This window comes from Pieris brassicae, chromosome 3, assembly GCF_905147105.1.
Source record: "Pieris brassicae chromosome 3, ilPieBrab1.1, whole genome shotgun sequence".
Taxonomy (NCBI): Eukaryota; Metazoa; Arthropoda; class Insecta; order Lepidoptera; family Pieridae; genus Pieris; species Pieris brassicae.
In genome coordinates this window covers 12,790,067-12,813,264 of record NC_059667.1, presented here as the reverse complement: position 1 = coordinate 12,813,264, position 23,198 = coordinate 12,790,067, and the positions used below count along the sequence as shown (strand labels likewise).

Below are 23,198 nucleotides of genomic sequence, written 5' to 3'. Positions count from 1 at the left end.
GAGTTATCATGTGATTTATTGTATATTATTGTATTGTTTTTAAATAAATGTTAGGTTAAGTTTTTTTTTGTTTTTATTAAATTTTTTTTTTGCTTTTTTATAGAATGGAACCGGTGGATTCAACGAGCAAGGCGGACGAGGCAATGGGTACGTAGATTTTTAAAATAAATATTAAAGATTTAAATTGATATAATAAGCAATGTTACCTTAAAATAAAAAAGGCTACATAGCATAACTATAGGTCACTATATATTTCCATGAGAAATTTTATGTATTATTTCTATTGAAATAACCAAACAATTGTTGAACAAGACAATTGACAATTTTTATACATTATTACTTTATTGAATTTACTTTTTAACATGGATATTGCTATGATTATATAGAAAATTTGTTTATATATGATAAAAAAAAATATGCGTACATACAAAAACTTAACAATAATACTGTATTTTAGGCACCCGGGAGATAATCCATTTTATAGCAACATTGATAGTATGCCGGATATTAGACCGAGAAGAAAATCCATACCACTCGTTTCTGAACTTGTAAGTAACCTTTCTGATCTTGATAAGAGACCCGAGGAAATTAGTTTATGTCCTATCTGGCCGGTTTCAATTTACTAAGCCTTTGAAACTTTCCAAAGGTTTATTTGAAACTGACTGTTGATGTATATGGCTCGCGTCAACGTTAGCTTTCTCATGCTTAGTAACATTAGGCGCGTAATAAATGTTTTCTTCAGGAGTCAACTTGTATGTTCCTTGAAAGGGCTATGGGATTTTCGTAATCGTTTTTAGTAACCACAGAAATTCGATATTTAAAATTAGTTCGTATTTTGAAATCAAACTTTTTTCTACTTTGTTGAACAGGGAACAAAACACGATCATGTTATGTCGTATTCAACTTTAAATGCTTATAACTTTGAAAAAAGAATAACAGATATACATTAAAAAAAAACATTGACATTTCCCATACCTCTTTCAATATTAACCTAAATTTTAGTTTATAAACTTTTTTTGGTGTATCAATGTTATTTCTCATGTGATTCCCTTCTAACCTTGGTGGCCGTATTTATTAATGTTTTAGTGAGCCTATCATCATAACCTGGATCGAAATTTAGAGGTCACCTAATTGTAGATATGAATAACGAATATTCCTGATTAAATTAATGGTTATATTGCATTTTATCCCCAACCGTGGACCCGCAGGTTCTCAAGGTATATCTCTCCCAATAAACTTTCTTATTTCTGCATGCAGTTCTATTAATAGCTTTAAATATGCAGAGTGTTAAATCGGTCTAATGTTGTATCTAATTGATAGAACACTCATAAAGTTAATAAAACGAATGGTCTAAGTCATATGTAATGGTCTGGTTTGTATATCCTTTTTTTTAAGCATAATTGTTTCTACTCTAGACACAGACACTTGCCCAGTCTAACTAAATTAGGTTCGCTACGTAATAATCAGAGAAAACCCAATCACGTGATGTTTTGTATATTAATGTATTACGTATAGTAAAATCTTTTATATTAATGTTAACAACAGAACTTGCTTAATAATAATATAATATATACGTAGTCTACCACAGATATAAACATCTATATTGTACATACAATGTGCAGGTTGACAAACAACATACGGCCGATTTATTATTATTTAACATCATCAACGTTTTTGCTTGCTTTGCCCAAAGATGCATGACTATGGATTGACGTTATATTAATATTAATTCCATATAAAATATGCACATAGACTTTACTTGTAGGTAAACATATTTTAGATTATAACAATATTGTTTATGCGTTTTAAGCACATTTTATAGTGTTTTATAAATATTTATTGAAATTTGAACGTATTTTGAGAGACACAGAAAAGCTTTTAGGCATGCGTAGTAATAAAAATACATTATGAATTTGTTTTATTAAAATTATTTTCTTGCTCAGACCATGGCTGCTACTAAGAGAAATGCCGGATTGACATCAGCTGTACACCGAGCAACACTGAATGACGAAGAATTGGTAAGACAATTAATATTAAATAACTTTTAATATTTCTGTGTTGTAATATTAGTACCACTCTAGGTTCTTAAAAAACATTTTTATTTTACATAATTTTAAATTAAATATCATATCTCTGAATATGTGGTGTATAGTATACAATAGACGCGAATTCGGATTTGAGGGTAGCTATAACGGGTAGTATTTTGGTATTCAGTAAACAAACAAGGCTGTTATGCCGCTTAAAAATCTTTCGAGAGCTAAGGTAACATAATAAGTGAAAATCTTTGTGCGGTAAGTTTTTAGGTAAAATTATTGTCAAAGTTAAATTATTACTTTTCTGTTTTATCTTACGATTATTTTCTATCAAAAATTTTATTTCTGTTTGTAATGTTAGTAATAAAACGTATATTATTCTAATGAGAATAATTTACAGTAGATAGTGACTACAACTGAGTTTTCCTTAATTACGTCATCAATTTCTTTACAGAAAATGCATGTGTATAAGAAAACTTTACAAGCACTTATCTACCCTATATCTTCAACCACACCCCACAATTTCGTTCTTTGGACTGCGACATCACCAACGTATTGCTATGAATGCGAGGGTCTACTTTGGGGAATTGCGAGGCAAGGTGTCAGGTGTACAGAATGCGGTGTCAAGTGTCATGAAAAATGTAAAGATCTCCTCAACGCTGACTGCCTACAGAGTAAGTTTCGTTTTTGTCTACTGCAAATTTTGAAACATCTAATTTCAGTTTTCAGCCTAAATTTACAAGATAAAGGTACTTTTCAATAATAAAACACAATAAATAAATAATCTAATAGATTAATAGCAAATGTATGTGTTTACTTGATACAACATGTTGTACAAATTGTTAATAACAAGAAATAACCTTTTTACGCATTTGAATTTTCGAAGATCAATCGTTACGTCATTATATTTGAAGAGAAAAAACCAATAAACTGACGAAGATAATGTTTGTTGGGAGCTGCGAAGCGCTCTCCCTTATTAAACTCAAGTTGTGTCAAGTTGTTCTCACAGAGGTCACATTGTCTGTACCGATGTAGCTATACATTATTATTCAGTACGGGAACTGGTGACACGAAAATTGTCATTCTTCGTTTTAATGTTCTATATTCAAATTTTTACTTGTGTTTCGTACTGTTTGATGTTGTTCTTGATGTGCGATAAAACAACTAGCCAACTGTAACAAAGGTAGGTAGTGTTGGTTTAGATGAAGGACCCGAGATGTAGTTTCATGGAGTGCATGGTAAAGTATATTGCACACATTTGGGCATATGTTTTAGTCAGTGTTTTTTCTGTCCAATGAATAATAATTTCCCGCCTTTATGTGTGCTATATGCCAAAGGTTGCATGTGTGTCGAGCAGTGTGTTTAACGATCAAACATCGTCATAAAATCGTCATTTGTTTAATGTCTGAGGCAGGAAGACTTATTCAATAATTTAATGTTTTGCTGATGTTTATTTATATCAATGTTGTGTTTTATTTTACTATCTTTCTTCCTTTCTCTTTTGTCAGACCTCATATAATAGCATGAGTTACCCTTCAAAATCGATGTTCGCTTCATCGGTGCATGGCTATCGATCTACGGTTTACACTGTTTTCAAAATTATTCCCTATTGTAATTTTAAATCTCATGTATGCACATTCATTAAGGCGAACAGTCGATTGTAACCAATAATGTGAATTTTTATAACCTAATCGACTGCACGTCATCATAATAGTCATAGTCTACACTTTACACCACATACATACTTCCTTTTCATACATACCATTAGTCATTGACACGTATACAATCTTCATCGTAGTGTTGTGGTATGTATGTTTTTGAAGTGTAGATCTTTATCATGTAGATAGAGATCCGATCCTCTCCCTTCGGGTGCCCCGCCCAACGCCGAAACTAACAAAATCCTGAAACGGAGTCGTATTCTCAATACCCTACTTTACATTCCACTGTGTTAAACACTCTTAACCGAATTGGTCAGACGCTTCAAATACACCAGTGCCCTAATAAAATGGACTAAACAAGTTGAATGTTAGCATTGTGTGCACGCAATCCACAACCTCTCCACTTTACATTATATGTGGTCTTAGTTTCAATGTTTTTCGTTCTCGCGTCTATAATTTTATTTGACTATCTCTTCTTTTATTGTTTAATAATTTAGATTCTGATTCTCATTTAACGATTTTAAAAGGCTGCCTTAAATGCGCAGTAAATATAAATTACAAGTTCATGACAGACATAACTAATACAGTGAAAAACAAGGGTATGATTTATACGGAGTGTTATGTTTTCAAAATTTAAACTTATGATGGTGGCGATTATTTCGATGGTGGCGTCGTGCTCAGGTTTGCTTCGGCTGGCGCAGCTCAGGAATAATGACTTAACTAGAACCGGCAGTAAGTCCTAAATTCTGTTTTTGTATGCCAAGTTGGATTCTGGTTTGGTTGTGTTCTATGAGTGGCCGTGGCAGGCCTGACTGCGGGGCGGGGAGCCCCTGCCTGGCGCAGCCCGCAGCATCAAGAACTGTCTTTGTACCGCCTGAGCAGTGTGTTTTGCAGGGGCGGCTGAGAAGTCTTCTAAACATGGTGCTGAGGACAAAGCAAACTCTATCATAACAGCCATGAAAGAACGAATGAAGCAACGGGAAAGAGACATGCCAGAAATCTTTGAACTCATCAGGTAAAACATTTTTGATTCTATGTTATAATCTGCTACTTTTTGCAAAGATGACTAATTCCCTATTTTATAGACCAGCTTAGATTGGAGAGATTTATGGTTTGAATTATATTTATACTGTATACAGTTGTAATTAAGAATTTACTTAATTTTAGTGCTTGTAGTAGTTTGTATAGAACGTGCTATTGAAACGAATATGTATGTAACAGACGCGTGTTCAGCATGGAACCAGATGGACACTCGACGCACATGAATACGGTGAAGCAGTCCGTCCTCGATGGTACTTCGAAATGGAGCGCCAAGATCGCCATCACAGGTTGGGAGTTGTGTCGTGGCTAACCCTTTCTTTTTCAACAGAATCCGGAACCAGGGATGGCGTCGACGCTCCAGAACACACACATTACAATCACAACACTAAATTGCGTTGTCTTTCGTTTCATGTGGCGACCAGGCGGACTTTTAACGTCGATCCTGATACTCACATAGACAACCTAGAACAGGCTGAGCAAATTACTATTGAAGGAACTTCAAAATGGTCCTGCAAAATCGCAATCACAGGTTTGCAGTGGTCTTTTGCGGCTGCGGACCGCGTGCTCGCAAGTTTGATCTATTAGTCTGAATCTTCGCCTGATTTCTCTTTACCTCCTATGTCTGCTTAAGTTTAAATGTATTGTTATTGAAAAATAAGAATTTACTTTAGAATTACATATAGACTTGAGCAGACACTGAACACATACCCTACCCAATCCATTCACGATTAATAGCACAACCATCACATAAATCGTAGCTTATTGAACTGCCAATGACTTGAGGAAATTCCACGAATCAACACCTTTCTTAAAAATTTACACTACTTGTACACAAGCAAATTTTCGGTTGCCACACAAACGCGAACACAAAGAACACCAGACTGCATGATTAACACAAGTTTAAATAAGCATTTTGAAGATAACATCGCAGGAACTTAAATAGATCTAAGATAAACTCGATGATAACCGATAAATAGTATTTGAATGCATTTATTTAGCATTACGCATGTCTGAATCCCAGCTCTTCTTCTATTCTATCTATTTCTGGATTCGTGAAAATTCCCACAAAATTAGCTCATTTCCAAGCATACCTTATGAAATATTCTCGACAAAGTTCCATTAGCATTTGCGATAATGTAGTCGCTATGTTTCAAGTTGTTTTAGATTTCGAGTTTGGGCATATCTAGTTGAAATTTTTGGTAGATTTGAAGTTAGAGTCTTTTACCCCGACACATATTTCATGGGATCACCCGTTTGAGGTGCATTGGAATCTTGGGAGAGGTAAGTAATCATTGTTATGTAAACATTGTGATAATGATAAAGTAATAACTTGCTGTGTAAAATACTTAAGTTGCGATTAGCTTCTAGTGATATCAGCTAAGGTAAGAGAACATGTAACTCCATCCTATTTATATAAAGTCGAATAATTAAAAAAGCCAAGACTGCTTACTACGTAATATTATATTAAATTTATGAGAAACATCAAAGTTATTAAAGGAGCCCTTTATGGGCAGTTATTTGTGCCCAAGGCCTGATCGCTAAGGACAAGAGCGGCACCTCCGACCCCTACGTTACCGTCCAAGTCAGCAAGGTCAAGAAAAGAACCCGAACAATGCCGCAGGAGCTAAATCCTGTTTGGAATGAGAAGTTTTATTTGTGAGTATTGTCACTCTTTTAAATAAAGCCTATAAATGATTTTGTCAAACAACATACTATATTATATCATTAAAACGAGTAACAGTAAATTAAGATTGCGTTTATGCCCGAGCTATAATTATATAAATGTAATCAATCATTATAGAAATTGGGTATACTCGTAGTTTATCACACTATTAACAATTTGTTTTGTGTCAAATCTGTTTGGACCAGTTAAATAATCAATTTGACCGTGTGTAATTTTAACGGTTAAAAAATATATACATGATTTACACCTTATATGTCAAGAGTTTTAGATAATTACATATTTAATTATTTAACAGCGAGTGCCACAATTCATCCGATCGCATTAAAGTACGCGTTTGGGACGAAGACAATGACTTGAAATCAAAACTTCGTCAGAAATTAACGAGAGAATCGGATGACTTCCTTGGACAGACAATTATTGAGGTAAATTGCTTTGCAAGTTTTTTTGATTGCTAATTAAACTTAAATTGAAACGTATTCGATAATATAAAAGAGTTAATTTTTAAATTTTGCATTGAAATCTACGTATTATATTGAATTGCTCCTAGTACTGGGTTTGGACTGATAATTATAAATTGTTGAATAATTTATTAAGCTAAATTATACAAATATTGTATATAGGAAAATTAGGATTAATGCAACAATAATAATGTTGGATAACATTTACGTAAAAACTAGTATTCAAGACTAGCTAGCAGCTTTGGTTCTAGTACCTGGTTGCAAGTGTATTATAATTTATCTCATTGTTCATATCTATAGAATGATTATTTAAATAAGTCACTGAGTGGTCTATACAAAATATCTTTCAGACAACTGTTTTTCGGTTTAACTCAAGAATTCACACGTATCCTACGATTGTAATTGTTCAGTCTAAAAATGTATATATTTAGTAAAAGTAGTTAAAATATATTTATTTCATAAACATTTTGTACCTATACGGTTCCTGGGTCAACGGGATGCTTCAAATAATAGAGATTTATTGATTTACTCTATATTTACCACTCGCGTGTTACAATAGAATATGAGCGAAATAATGACGTGCTAATTGCTACATACCGAATGAATACAATTTAACAGTCAAAGAGAGTGCCTGCGTCGGGCTATACTCTCGGGACGTAACTCCCATGATTTAGTTAATCGCTATGAACGAATAACTGTATGTAGAAGAGAGTGCCTACGTCGGGCTATACTCTCGGGACGTAACTCCGACGATTTGGGAAATCGTCACGCTTATAAGTGATCGATATGTACATCCATGGCACGTACAAACATAGGAAATTGTCATGCTTGTAAATGAGCAAAATGTGCGAGCCTTGGCACGTACATAGGGATCATCACGCTTATAACCTAAGAAAGCCTGAGTGAGCAAAATGTACAGCCTTGGCTCGTACAGTACCTAAAATATAACGTATCTACGTTTCATTGATGTTTGAAACTAATAAATGTTCCTATTTTCAAGGAATGTGTATTATATAATCTTAAATAATAATTATGGAATGCATTTTAATTTAATTTTATAAAATTAAAATGCATTATTTTCAAAATTATAATGATGTTCGCGGATTGTATCAGTTTCTTTGATGATTTTTATTTTATAAACAAGTGATCAGCATTTTGCCTGACACATATCTTCGTCTTTTGGATTTGATACATGTCTGACAGTTTTCCTTCACCGGATGACCGAGTGCTAGATGCACATATATACAAAAAACTCCATTCATGTACAGGCTGGGATCGAACCTATTACTCAGGGAAGAAAGTCTCACGTTGAATCTATTGTTATTATATTAAGCCAACACTTCTGATTTTATTTTAAAATATACTTCCGTAATATATAGACATTATTACTTCCGCTTTGACATTTCTAAAGATATATAGCTATAAATTATTAACATTCACTTGCTCTTAGCTCCCGTTGTGAATGCAATATACTTCGACTTTTAAACTCGAACAATTCCTTTGCAACTTGAAGATATTTAATTTCATCAATGGAAATGCGATGCATTGAGTAAAGAAATTGCAATGAAAAATTAAAAAGTTATTCTTTGAATAAGTAACTATGTTAGGTACATTACATTTGTTTGATACTGAAGAAGTTGGATGTGTACTATGATAATTACGTAATATTATTACAACAAGCTATGAAACTATATACATGAAACCCATTCTCTCACTATACATGAATTAGTATTATTTTTTTACTGTGACTTATAAAATAGAAACAGCGAAGAATTTCCTCTATATGAGTTGGATGCAAAATTTGTACCTGAATACTTTGTACTAAGAAACCGCTGTTTTCTAAAAATATACTTTTAAATATTTGATTACTCTCGATACAAGAAATCATTATAGTCCATTTGGTAACTATCTTCAATAAACAATATTTAGTATTCTCTTTTTTTCTATAATAAATTTTCACGAATCAGCAATTGATGAATTAACTACATTTTTATAATACAGAACGTACTATTTTCTAGGTTCGAACTCTTTCGGGTGAAATGGACGTCTGGTACAATTTAGAGAAGAGAACAGACAAGTCAGCGGTATCTGGAGCTATCAGACTTCACATCAATGTTGAAATCAAAGGAGAGGAGAAAGTAGCACCTTACCATGTTCAGGTAAGTTATTTTGTAAATAAAAATACTCCTATTAAGTTCATTTCAATATTTAAGTTTAAAAATTTCTCGAAAAATATTTATATTATCGGAAAGTTTCTTGTACAGTGCGTATATTGTTGTTATAGACTTTTGAGCGTCCTTCTAATAGAAATATTTTTACTGTCTCCCTATAAATTTACATTACATTTACTTTATAGTAAATGATATCATATACCTAAATCTAAAAGACTTCACAAGTATCTTTTTAATATTTATTAAAATAAAGTAAATATTCTGTAAACATATGTTATTTTGAAAATTATAATATAAAATAAAATGTATTTATTTCTGTGAACCATATCAAATAAATGTGAAAGGTTTTTAGCATATTTTTGTTCAAAACAAATCGTTAGCCTTTTGTCTTTTTAATGATGTTACGGACGATTTGGCAGCTTGTCAGTGCCCTAAAAGGAATGAGTTTTAAGCTTTATTCATTGGATATATTATCTTTTTATATAAAGTATAGCTTTGTTGACATAGGTCTCCAGTTGCGTAGGCCGGTTTTTTCAGGAAGTCGTTGGCAACACGGTTACCACGCACAACTTTTGTTTAACAACATGTATCATTTTGAGCCTATATCGAATATAGACATTGTTAAATATATTTAGCAATTCGTTGCATAAGCAATAAAAACACTTAAAACAGGAGGTCGCGTTTTAGAGATATCTTACAGCCATTATGTGGTTTTATTATTACAAATATTTACAATACTTAAATTAAAAAAAATATAGAAATAAACAAAATAATATAATGGGCAAATGAATTATAACCTTTATTAAGATTAATGGTTACATTCAAACTCTTATTTATTTATTGTTGTAATGTAAATTGAATTTACACACTTATTTATTCGTCGTTGTTTGATGTCTTTTTCAATTTTCATACAATGTTCCGTTTTGGCAACAATCTTTTCCATTGAAAGAAATGGTGTTTAAAAACAAATTTTCGACCATATGGAGCAATCAACAGGTTCTATATTGGCATTCAGCCGTCTGGCCTTAAGCCAACCACTTTTCCGCATAATTAGTAAATAACAAGCAGCTAACTACTTGTCAAACTTAGTGTTGACATTGCTGTGTGAAACGCATGACTTCATTTGTTCCTTTTTTGTGATTTTTAGGAATATTTAAGTAATAAGATCATGTATAAAATATTCATATTATTAAATCTACAGTGAACTTGTCGCCTTATGTTTCCTGACAATATTTCAGTTTTAAGTATTCCTCAACTTACAAACATTTATTCAAGAGATTAGATAAATGATGATCGAATCGATTGAAAAGATCGTTAAAAGTAAAAAAAAATACCACATAAATTGGATCTTTTTACGTATTATTTTATATTTTTTTAATATTAAAGACTAGTTGTGTCCTGTTTAAACGGTATTGATTCATAATCTTGCTCCCTTCCACGAAGAAGTGAGCAGCAATAACCACACTTGTATAAACCTTTTTGTCGCTTCTGTGTTACTATAATCCACTAGTTTTATAATCCATCAAACGCAAAGCAATTTAAGAGGAGCAAGTTTGTTGTTCGCATGGAAACAAGTCCAATGTTATTATAACTTACAAGCCCTGTTCAAACTTTGTTTAACTTATGTTGCACGCGGTCAACTGGAATGTATTACATGATCGCAGTACATTGTAAAGTACATATAATATTACATAGACATTAGGATGACTATTGGTGTCATATTCCCATGGGGCTATTAATGTGTTTCACCTATTAGTTGCCAAGGTAAATTATATGAATTATTTATTTACACTTCGTTGCATTAAAAAAATATATATATCAAAATTACAAGGGATGCAACGGGCGGTCGCATAAGCGATCTCTTTCAGGCCCTAGTAAGAGAAAGAGGCTTTCCCTAGTAAGAGAAAAACTAAAAAAATAAAAATTATGAGTGCAAGAAGTGCAGAAACAAATGTTATGTAAAGAAATATAGAACCTGAATTATGTAACTTATGGCGTTTTGTTTGAGTCCACAGACTGTTAAGTTGTCGACATTAATGGTTGTCTATTCTATTATCTATGGTATAATAGACAACTCAACGAGCGATAATCTACTGTTAATTCATTATAGCCTTAATTTATGATGTTAGTAATCCTAAATACCTCTATATGTAAATTACAAGGAACAGTAGAAACATGTAGGTTTCCTACCTAAACTTCTTTGGTAAACAAATTTTTAAGTCTTGTTTATATTTATACAAATCTAAAACTTTAGATAGAGAATATATGTTAGAAATTTAATTGTCATTAAAATATTAAAAGTGTCGAAAATTAATACATTACTAGATTTCTATTGGTATTGTTGTGACTATAGCATTATGATAAGTAAAATATGCAATTTAAGTTCGCGTTTCAACATTATCTAAATATCTTATGAAATAGCATCTATTGTCGCTCTACTCTCGCTCCATGGCTATTTGCTTCATGCTACGTTCACCCTTTCTCGCTCTCTCTCAATCGGTCTCAATCTCACCCTTTTCTTTGACAAAAACTCGTCAGATCTTTGTGACGCTAATATTATGCGTTTCATGCGTAAAAAAATTCCTTCATGCGCCCAAAAAAGTTTCTACAAAATCACAAATAACATGTTACATAAAAGTTACAAGGGAGGCAACGGGTGGCCTTGTCGCTAACAAGTGATCTCTTCCAAGCAACCCTAGTAAGGGAAAACTACAAAAAGAAATATAATGAGTAACGTGCAAGAAGAAGAAAATTTGGGCCTTCCTTTGGTACACAGGTATATAGAGCCTAACATAATTCGAATAGAATACAGAGGAAAAGAAAGAAAGGACTCTGAACATGTACTGTTCATGTTCTAGGAATCATTTCATTTGATTTTAGTCATTGTGAATTCGTAAACGTAAATTGTATGAATTTTTTATAACACTTTCAGAATTATCAATATCTTTAGAAACTCTAGTTTAATAATTTTCAATTATCCATAGAGATTATACCAGTCCACGAAAAGGGGCGAAATTAACATATATTAAGGTTGTTTTCAAAGATGCTCAAAGTGAAATTTCTGTTCTTATTTCTTGGAAAAAACTTGGAAAGAGAATTAAAACCAATTAGTCTCTTGGTGCGTACTGAAAATGAGTGTTAAAGTTTTTACGAGTTTGAAAAACTTAATATTAGCAGTAAAAAGGCTGGATTATTATTACATTATTACTTCACTAGCTACCCGTAGCTTCGCGAGCGTGAATTTCGTGAAATTTGGTAAATATTTTTGCGGCCACTCTATATTATTTATGTGTCAGTCAATTCACACAAAACCATAATGAATACGATTATAATTTACTCAGGAATTAATTTATGTATTACTAAAATCCAAAGAGTATTTATGGGTTTGACGTCATTCATAAAGAAAGAAGCATTTTATAAACAAGTAAACAGGTACTTAATATCTTCGTGAGTCTCTATTGTCCCAGTGAGATTAGATACTTTCGTAAACATAATAACTCAGTCCTTACTTATACTTGATCTACCAAATAATTAAAACAATTAGACATATTAGTTAAATAATTGTAGTCAATAAAAAAAAATTAATACACATAATTTTATATGCTTTCGTTTAATAATCAAATATTTATACAGCCAATGTTGTACTAATACGTAAATTGTCATAATAACGATAGCTTAACGTGATTTTTGGCGCTTTATAACATGTTTCCTTCTCATAGCGCTATTGATTTACATTAGTCACCAACTCACTGTAAAGCGAGACTTAGTATAATTCTAAAAACAAAAGACTATTTTGGAAATAAATATAATTTATATTAATCAAAGATGATTAATAGTAGGAATATATGCTGTTTTTTACATTAAAAATAATCTTGCAATCATACAAAATTTGAAATCTTTCATGTTTATAACACAAAAAAATACGAATCGCAAACATTGATAGGGGGGGGGGACAAATAGCATATATCATTGTCTAAAACAGCAACCAGCATCTAATCATTTTATCTCGGTAACATGTACCTATCGTGTGACTTGCACGCGAAATCGTGAACATCAATTTTATGGGAAAACGAATTCCTCACGTCGTTAAATACAAACGAAATAAATGTATCTTTACGTATAAAATTTCGTATAATCAAATTTGTCACTTGCCTTGTAAGAATTCTTCGAATGTAGGAACCGTGTGACATATTACCCAATAAAATACCGTTGTCCCGCGGTTTTTGACACATCTGGGACTTAAAATAGTGATAAGTTTTATTTTGTAGTGCAAGATGCAAGTTATCGGTTTTTCTTTCGCGGCTTCTACATTGTCTATTGATCTCTTGTATTTGTCGTATACGTGTTCTATTACATCGTATAAGGCAAAGTATAATGGTTTATAGTCAAAGGAAGAATATAATTGAAAAAATAAAAAATCTCCTAAAATATCATGATATTTTTTATTGACAAAATGATCCATAAAAAGATTATGCATACAAAATATAATTTGACTTTACATAATTTACATGAATACTATTATTGAATTAATGCCAAATTAAATTGTCTATACAACCTTTTGGTTTTCGCCTCAGATTTCTGTATCTGTTTCGTAATTAATTTTTTCTGTATCTGACAAAAGCCGCCGATTTTTTGCATCTAAGGTTACATTAAGTCGCAATGTTCTCAAGCGCGCACTTAAAATTATAAACGCAGAACCAGAACTCGCTCGGTTAAAGCAATATTCCCACACTGCTCTAAAATTGTCCTAATAAAGGAAATACTAATACACATTTTCCTCTTGATGCTTCAAAGAAAGTCATAAACAGAAGCTTAACCTAATTATTATTATAAAGCTTGCCCTCACTGGGATTGTAATTTATGAGTAATGCAATTAAAAGCGGCTTGCGTGTGACGTTGCGACCTCTTTTCCGATAATTAAGGTTAAGACTAGCCGGCCTTTGGAAATGTTACTCGATACTCTTAGGAAATCTAAGTGCTGGGAATACACGGAAAGATAAAGTAAATTAAAATATAAATAGTAGTAAATTTTCTAACTATATACTTCGTGCTTATAGAAAAATTCATGTAAACGATATTTAAAAAAAAACGGATACATTACGATATAAATTAATATCTTCTTTTATTTAAAGCCATAAAGAACGTAAGGAACGTAAACTTAAAATAAATATATAGCTTCGGTATAGTAGGTATATAATAGGTTTGCAATCACATAAATTTATTTATTTATTACAGAAACGCATACATTATCCTTACAGACTATGCCAATACGAAGATGTTGAGAAAAATAAAATATGTAATATTAAACATATGATATGTAACACAATATAGCTACTGTGAATTCACTCTGCGAACATATATGTTGATAGTGTCGGAGTCAGCGTTCAGTAGGCGCAACGTCTTTGATAACGGGGATCTGGGCAAAAGACTGGTTCTTGCCTTTGGTATCGCAAGTAACCTAGGCCTTCGCCGTCGCACATATACCATAGTTACAAAGAAACCCAGTTCTTGGAGTACACTTGGGTTGCACACTACACCCCTCAAGACTTTCAGTACGTAATAGGCCAACTGTACACCCCGTCTGGATTCCAATTTATTTTACCCCACCATCCCTAAAACAAATAATGTTGGGTTGATTAATTGTCTTAGGTATAATATATTATATAATCATATAATAAAATTGTGGCGATAACCTTTGGTTTTAATACTCAGATATTTGTATAATGTATATGTTTCATGATCAGTTTGTTTCATCATTATTCTTTGTATTAAAGTTTCATTCTTAAGTATATTATAATTCAAATGTAATAATAGTATATTATTATTCAAATGTAAGTCGACGCTACTGTGGACAAACTTTTGGCATAATTAATATAATGAACTTCTTAAAACTAAAGCGCGCGTTCTCCACTGGAACTAAGCGCGCTTAAAAATCGCATTTAAAACCCTTTCAACAATTTGACATAAAATACTGACAAAACCCTAATTTCAACGAAGAATGTGGATTATTTCATTAATTGCGGCATAGACAGACAATTGTTCATTTAGACGACTATTACTGTAATTACATGACGTCACATTCCAATACCGGTCGGGGTTTAATGGACACTAATTTATTTCCTCACTTTCAGCCTTTCTAGAGAGAAGTGGATATTTCACAGGAGCTCATTTATTCTATATTTGAATTCTAACATTTTAATTCATTAATATACCTTTATTTTTTTTTCTTCTATTCAAGCCCTTAAAATAAAATATCTTAAAATGCCGGTCTTGCAGTACTTGAAAGGCCGGCAACGCACTCGCGAGTCCTCTGGCATTGAGAGTGTCCATGGGCGGTGGTATCACTTAACATCAGGTGAGCCTCCAGCCCGTTTGCCCCCTTTTTTGATATCCGAGATGGAATGGCATTTGCGCATCCCCAGCCCTCAAAGGTTGCAGGGGTTTGTGGGGCTCGACTCACGCCAAAATCTCTGCTTTTCAGAGACTGGGTGGACACACAACTCATACAAACCTCTGATGCAGTACACACTACGTAGGAGATGGGCATATCTTCTCCTATTTACTCCCCGTGTTCTACCCGTAGGATTCGTCCTAAAGCGCTCCCTCTCTCGTTCTGCTGTCTACTTCTGTAGCATAACATGCTCACAGAAGGGTACCACTGTATTCCATATCTCGTGACTGCCAACCATTTTTTCTACAACATAAGGCAAAGCAAGGTTAATAAGGCTTCTAATGTTGATCGCCCAACTCTAAATCCGTACTGAGCGTCTGCTAAGTCTGGACCAACAATAAATATATGTAGACTTAAGCACCACCCTCCGATTGCCCCCTATACTATAAAAAAAGCGTTTCCGCGAAATTTCCATTCAAATTCCCCTACAAATACTAAATGTTTTTATGAAACGGTTTTTACAAAAGATTGAGAATTTTAAAAATCTAAACCAACACCATTTTTTTTCCTTTTTTGTTGTTTACGGTTTAACAACTGTGGAGAAAACAGTGTTTATATTGAAATTTTAAATTTAAATGTACTTCATATCTAAGGATTTATTGTTACATGCATGACACATAAATGGCGTGTGTAAATTTTTATTGTGCTAAAAAATTTAATTATGGAAATACATAGTTGCATGCATTTTAATTTGGAGGCCGTAGATTCTCCGGCTAGGCACCAATTGATTATATTTCTATGAGTACACGTAGTCGCCCGGTAAAGCTGATAGAACTACGATTGATAATTGTTTTGAGTCTCTATATTATCTTTTCTTCAAACTTTTAACGGAGCTATGAATAATTAGTAATTAGAGCCGCCCGAGCCCGAGCCCAGTATCTTTTAATTAAGGTAAATGTATTTTATAGCTGTAACTGACGTAGTAAAGTGCACTTAGCGACTTTGCTTTTAACGTGTACTGTGGTAAATGCGGTTACATGTTTCGAGTAGCAATTTTTGAATTTTATGGGTAAGTAGATATTATTTACTTTTTAAATAATGATGATGTTACAGTAATTGATTTGTAACACTTTTAATTTCAATTGCGTATGTATTTTCCTTCGCCATCTTTCATTTTTCCTTTGTCCGACTGATGAACAATAAATATAAAAAAATCAATGGCGTTACAACGTATTTAGGCTTGGCTCTCACATATCAGTAACTGTTTCATAATCATTTGTTATTCGAATGGGCATGTAGGTGATCAGCCTTTAAGGCCAGCTGGTTTCCTCACGATGTTTTCCTTCACCATTGGAACTATTGTTAAATACGTACACAGAAAATAAATCCATTGGTGTAAGCCAGGGATTGAACCTACGACCTCGGGGATGAGAGTCGTTCGCTGAAGCCACTAACACTACTCTCCAATAAACAATAAATATCTCAATATTTACAATACCGGTATAAATACAACGTTCTCTAAGGAACATGGCGCGTCTAATATTATGTAAAACAATTAGGTAAATACTTAAGTTCGTAACAATATAAGGTTATTTATTTTAAAAGGTTTCACCCATAACCTTCCTTTATACAAAATATACAAGTCAACGTTTCAGAGTAAACAGAGCGAAACGACGATAACGATTAAAAATCGCTTGTATTACAGAAATAATCCCCTATGCAGCACCCAATATTAACCCACCCAGTTTTAAGCAGAAAGTGGCCTTTTCATTGTTACATGAAAAAATGGCAAAAAGCTTAGTGACAGTTACCTCATGTCAGCTTTGAAGCAAAAAATTCGAGCCCTCATGAGTCGGCAAAAATCTCGCCTTTCAGCGCTATCACTGAGACAAATATTAACTTAACGACGCTGTAGAGATGTTGTATAGACGTAATATTTTGTTAAATAATTTTATAGTTTATTTAATAAAGTTTATGGATAATGGGAGAGACTGAAACATAATGTTTTCGTTTGCGATGGCTATGGAATAAATTGTGGCGTGTCTGTCATTGAGCTAAAGATTCTGTTTTGTAGTAAGGGAAAATGCGTAGAATTAGTTAACGTAGGGTTATAATTAATTACAGATATGTTTATTACCAAAATATTCACACTTTTTTTTTTATAAAATAGGGGGCAAACGGGCAGGAGGCTCACCTGATGTTAAGTGATACCACCCATGGACACTCTCAATGCCAGAGGGCTCGCGAGTGCGTTGCCGGCCTTTTAAGAATTTGTACGCTCTTTTCTTGAAGGACCCTAAGTCGAATAGGTTCGGAAATACTTCAGTGGGCAGCTGGTTCCACATAGCGGTGGTGCGCGGCAAAAATTGCCTTAAAAAACGCTCAGTCGTAGAACGTCGGACGTCGAGGTGATACGGGTGAAATTTTGTATTTTGCCTCGACGTCCGATGCTGAAACTCAGCTGCAGGTATTAATCCGAACAACTCCTCTGAACACTCTCCATGGTAAATGCGGTAGAAGATGCAGAGTGACCCCACATCTCTACGCAACGCCAAAGGATCGAGCCGCTCGGAGAGTGATTGGTCATCGACGATTCGAACCGCTCTTCGTTGGATACGAACGAACAGTCCGAGACTCCACGTAAAAGAGTTTCGACTTCAGACACAAGTTTGTTCCGGTACTCATCGACAACTGCCCGAGAAATACCTGCCCGGCCAGTGTAAAGAGTATCCCCAGTGCTGTCGTCCGCATAGCAATGAATGTTGCTAACTTGCAACATGTCATTGATATGCAGAAGAAACAGAACACAGCCTTGTGGGACCCCAGCATTCACGGGTTTAAGGTCGGAACATGCTCCGTCGATGACGACCTTGATGCTCCGATCGGCTAGAAAGCTTGAGATCCAGTCGCATAATTTCTCAGGAAGCCCGTAGGCTGGAAGCTTCGAGAGCAGTGCTTTGTGCCACATCCGATCGAAGGCTTTCGCTATGTCCAAACTAACCGCTAGTGCCTCCCCCTTGGACTCAATTGCCTCTGCCCATCTATGAGTAAGGTATACTAGAAGGTCACCAGCCGAACGACCACGACGAAAGCCGTACTGATAATCGCTAATCAGCTGGTGGCCCTCTAGATAACTCAAGAGCTGGCCATTAATAATGGATTCCATTATTTTGGAGAACAAGGAGGTTATTCCGATTGGGCGATAGTTGGATAGATCAGAGCGATCGCCTTTTTTAGGCATCGGATGTATCGAAGCGGTCTTCCAGCACTTCGGGTCAGTGCCGAGCGAGTACAGGTACCGGAAAAGGCGCGTCAGGACCGGAGCCAGCTCAGGAGCACAAGTACGCAGCACAATTGGAGGGATACCATCCGGCCCGCTCGACTTATGAATGTCCAAGGAAGATAGTGCTCTGCGAACAGCACGTTGCCGGAATGTGATTTCCGGCATTGAGTTATCACACCGCGAAATCGCCGGTGGTGATCTCCCCCGGTCATCCAAAGTCGAGTTGGACGCGAAGAGACAGCCCAAGAGGTCGGCCTTCTCCTTCGCAGTGTGGGCGAGCGAGTCATCCTCTCTGTGCAGCGGTGGTATCGATGGCTGACAAAAATTCCCTTGTACAGCTTTGGCGAGAGACCAGAAGGCTCGGGTCCCAGAAGGGAGTTGGGCCAATCTCTCGCCAAATCTGGCGATGTGCTCTGACTTTGCCTTAGCGATTTCCCGTTTGAAGGACCTGGAGGCTGAGTTATATGCTTTTTTATGTTCGCTGGTATTGGCATCACGAGATATCGCCACTTCCGCCCATGCATTAAAGCATTCTCGCTTTCGACGCGATGCCGCCTTGCAAAAACGCTTAAACCAGGGCTGTGACTTGCCACCGATCGGCACCGCAGAGAATGGAATAAAAAGTTCCATGCCCTGTAGAACCACTTTGGCGACAGAGGCAGCGACGGAATCTGGAGCTTCCGACGAAAAGCACATAGGCCCCCAAGGGTAGGACGCAAAGTAAGACCGCATCCCATCCCAATCTGCTGACCGATAGTGCCAAATACGACGACAACCCGAAAAACGGGGCCGAGGAGGGCGCGTAGTAGGCACAGTACTCCGGACCACACAATTATCCGATGAACCCAATGGCGGGTCAACAGAGACTTGATAGGTCTCCGGATGTGAGGTCAGCAGAAGGTCCAACAAAGAGGGTTTATGACCATCCACATCTGGTATTCGCGTAATCGCAGGGACCATTTGTGACAGGTCGTAAGCTAAAGCAAAGTCGTGAAAGGATCTTCCCGCGTGATCGGTGGTTTCCGAACCGAGCCAATCGGCATGGTGAGCGTTAAAATCGCCAAGTATCACGATTTCAGCGGTAGGAACCCCTTCGAGCAGGGAATCTGTAGCCATTTGGATGTGCTCAATGAGTCGCTCAGTTTCGGTATTTCCGCTATGGGACCTATACAGGCATGCGTAGAATCGCGGATGGTCATCGCAGTCTACGCGCAGCCAGAGGCTAGATAGGTCCCTTCCTTCAAGCGACCCGAGGCGACGAGAACAGATATCCTCTCTGACACGCAAACTCCCGCCCGCGGCACAAATGAATGTTCCAATTTGTACCCCGGGTAGGAGAGGTAGGAAGTATCAGCCGGGGAGGATATCTGAGTCTCAGTAAGGAAGAATAAGGCCGGCTTCGCAGTTTCGAGGTGAAAGTGAACCGCGTCAAGATTAGAGTTGAGCCCCCTAACATTGGTAAAGTCCACTGAGAGCGTGGAAGGGGATGCCTTCGGTAAATTCTTCCGTTTGCCCCGAGATCGAAACCTATAGTTTTTTGCGCAGTTTTTGCCCACCCCAGAATACGAAGGGCAGCCTGTGCATCCACCACCGAATACTGATTGTTCCGATGATGGACGCTCAGAGGGGGATTCTCCACAGCGGAAACATGTGGTACCCCCCTGGGGTAATCTCTGTTTAAACTGCATCTTCATATTCTGGGGGGGGGGAATTGATGGGCTCCGGGAGTCTCACTCACCGCACGAAACGCGAGTACAATAAGATGAACCTATTGCATCACTTCACGCCGGTTTTCTGTGAGACAGTGGTACTGCCCCGGTCGTGTCTGCCCGATTGGCTGAAGCCCGAAAGCAACAGCATGGCACTCCCACTAGGAGCATGGCACTCCCACTTATACATGGCTTATTAACTTATCGTACGAAAATTGTTTTTTTTAACTCTTCGTAACCACTGCCGTTCGTAAATGTTTATGAATGGTTTAATTAGGATAAACCATTTGATGTTATTATAGCTCTCCGGTAAAAGATATAAGATAAGTTTGTACTCTCAGACAGGAGAAATTGGATGTCGTATCACCCATTGCGTTATCCACAGCCACCCAAAGAAGCTAAATTTAGTATCAATGTTGGATTCACGGCTTTCTCTATAATATCAGATTTAATTAAAACCTATGGCAGCCTCTTAAAGATCTCACTCTCACCCACTCACAGTAGAAGAATACATTCCTAATATATTATAGTCCTGGATAATATCCGTCAATGGAACTCTATTTATATCTGTGCCTAAAAATATATACAGCGGATTAACACACTGAATCGTTTAAGCAGATTATCAGATCTCAAACTATAATTGATCTTAAACAATTATTTATAACATTAATTTATATCAAGGTGAATGCAGGCATTATATACACAATTCGATTATCTTACAAATAGCGTCAATTTATAACCAACCAATTAATGTGGCAACGCAACGCAACCACGTTTGGCAAACGCATTCAGATTTTTCACCATTTTGGAGTTGCCATATATATAATACTTTTTCTATGGATAAGTGTGTTTTGTTATATGGTTCTTTAATCTACGTTAAAGATAACCATTAGTCAGAATCAAATTATTGGGTTGAAATAATTAAAATGAGGTCCGCCTTTCTTCGGTTAAGGCCTCCCCTGCTGGGAGTCCTATCCGCGATCTTTAGCTCCATGCACGGAAGTTGTTTCTTTCTTGTTTTGTTATCTGGTCTCCCATTTTTCGTGTTATTGACACATTTGTGTTTTTATATTCAATGTTTTGACTCTATTTGTCTGTTCTTCATAATATTATTTTACTGTGCGTCTCTGCAAGGTTTTGTTTACGGTTTATATCCGGGTTTCTCTTGTTAGAGCTATATAAATTTCATGGAAGGGTTCAAAAAGATGAGAATCATAGATGTACTGTAGTAGAACTTTATGTAACTAACTACTAACTTAGATAGTTGTATATGTATCTATCTTTAAAATAAAAACATTCTTTATGAAGATTTAGTAAAAATACAATCAATAATTAGTTCTTATCCGACATAATATATAGTAAGTGACAATGATATTCACATCCTTCCTGCCAGAATTTTTCTTTTAGAGACTCCTTCAAGAAAAGAGTATACCAATTCTTAAAAAGCCGGCAACGCACTTGCGAGGTTCCTGGCAATGTGAGTGTCCATGAGCGGGTGGTATCAGTTAAAATCAGTCGATCCTCCTGCCCATTTGGATCTATAAAATAAACTATTGGTAAATAAATAGCTAGTAGCTTAAGATTTTTTTGCGTTTCTCATTAATTCTTTGTTGTTATAATCAAGTAGCAGATTGGGTTTCTGTGCCTGACACATCGTTGTTATGCCTAATGCCATAAATACTATATATATATCACTATACAAGCTTATATATTTCTTATAGTTACTCTTTCAAAATATATATGTAAAGTATATAAAGTTATAGGGGGTGAATTGAAACGTTGATTTTCATTAGGAAACGGAAGCTACGGGCCCCAATCACTGGCAATTTACATCATAAATATTCATTAAACGTTTTGGACATTCCTTTAACGAATCGCTCTCTGTTCCGTTTTGACATTTACTGCAATTAAACTAAAGCTCGTAATTTGATAGGATAATTTTTTATGGAAAATAAATAAAAGAAACATCCTCGGGTATAAACATAATATTTATGTGACAATATTTTGTTCTATTGTAACAAATAATAAGAAACTTAATGACGCGAATGCACACTTCTCAAACATAAACAACTCGCTATGACATGCTCCTATTTCCTCCCAAATAATTATACCCAATGAGATTGTACCAAACTGGGTTACTGTGTCACTTATTATAAAAGCCTTTACACTTGTCGTGTTACCTTCTCTATTATTTATGAATGAAATGGCAAAATAATGTGTTTACGAAACGCTATTTGGAATAGATTGAAATGGGTTAGTTTTAAATTAAATTAAAAATTGAAAATACATATCTTTTCCATATTTTGTCAAGAACTTGATTCTATTTTATTTACTTTTCTCATTTATGTAGAGACGAGCACATGAAGTATCTAATAGGTGATAAAAATTGTACTCTATTTCTTTTTCGTAGTGTTCATTAATCAAGGTCGTGCTTATTTTGCAAAGCCCTAACCGATACGTCGACTTGTTGTCTCCCCACCACTATATCCTCAGCTTGTCTCAGTGCATTAGGGATGTCGAAACCCATAACTGTCTTAATTTATAATTCTACTCTGTATAGAGAGAAATAAATGGAATTACATATTTGTTTGCCTGATACGCAATATAATATTGAGAAAAGAAGACGTCTCGTACGTACGATAATTATAAAATAGTTTATCGTTATTATTATTTTATGACTAATAAATTTATTTAAATAGTGTTTTAGAAGGACTTATCATTCCAATTTAAATGTGTTTACAAGCAAATAAAAATTCTATCGTAAAATGTA

At 35.2% G+C, this 23,198-nt stretch overlaps 1 protein-coding gene across 12 annotated transcripts in view; it reads left to right on the top strand.

Annotated features, from left to right (window-relative positions):
• The window catches only part of LOC123707478 (protein unc-13 homolog A), a 56,211-nt gene that overhangs the window by 13,191 nt on the left and 19,822 nt on the right, over window positions 1-23,198 (top strand). For 2 of the 12 annotated variants that reach the window (XM_045657559.1, XM_045657553.1), the window contains exons 2-11: window positions 104-147; window positions 458-548; window positions 1,209-1,217; window positions 1,944-2,018; window positions 2,488-2,707; window positions 4,586-4,706; window positions 5,155-5,261; window positions 6,247-6,388; window positions 6,712-6,838; window positions 8,893-9,033. In XM_045657559.1, coding sequence (XP_045513515.1) covers window positions 104-147; window positions 458-548; window positions 1,209-1,217; window positions 1,944-2,018; window positions 2,488-2,707; window positions 4,586-4,706; window positions 5,155-5,261; window positions 6,247-6,388; window positions 6,712-6,838; window positions 8,893-9,033 — 1,077 coding nt within the window. Of the gene's footprint in view, window positions 1-103; window positions 148-457; window positions 549-1,208; window positions 1,218-1,943; window positions 2,019-2,487; window positions 2,708-4,573; window positions 4,707-4,912; window positions 5,020-5,154; window positions 5,262-6,246; window positions 6,389-6,711; window positions 6,839-8,892; window positions 9,034-23,198 lie in introns of all 12 variants that reach the window. The other 10 variants (XM_045657560.1, XM_045657554.1, XM_045657557.1 and 7 more) reach the window with 6 other exon arrangements.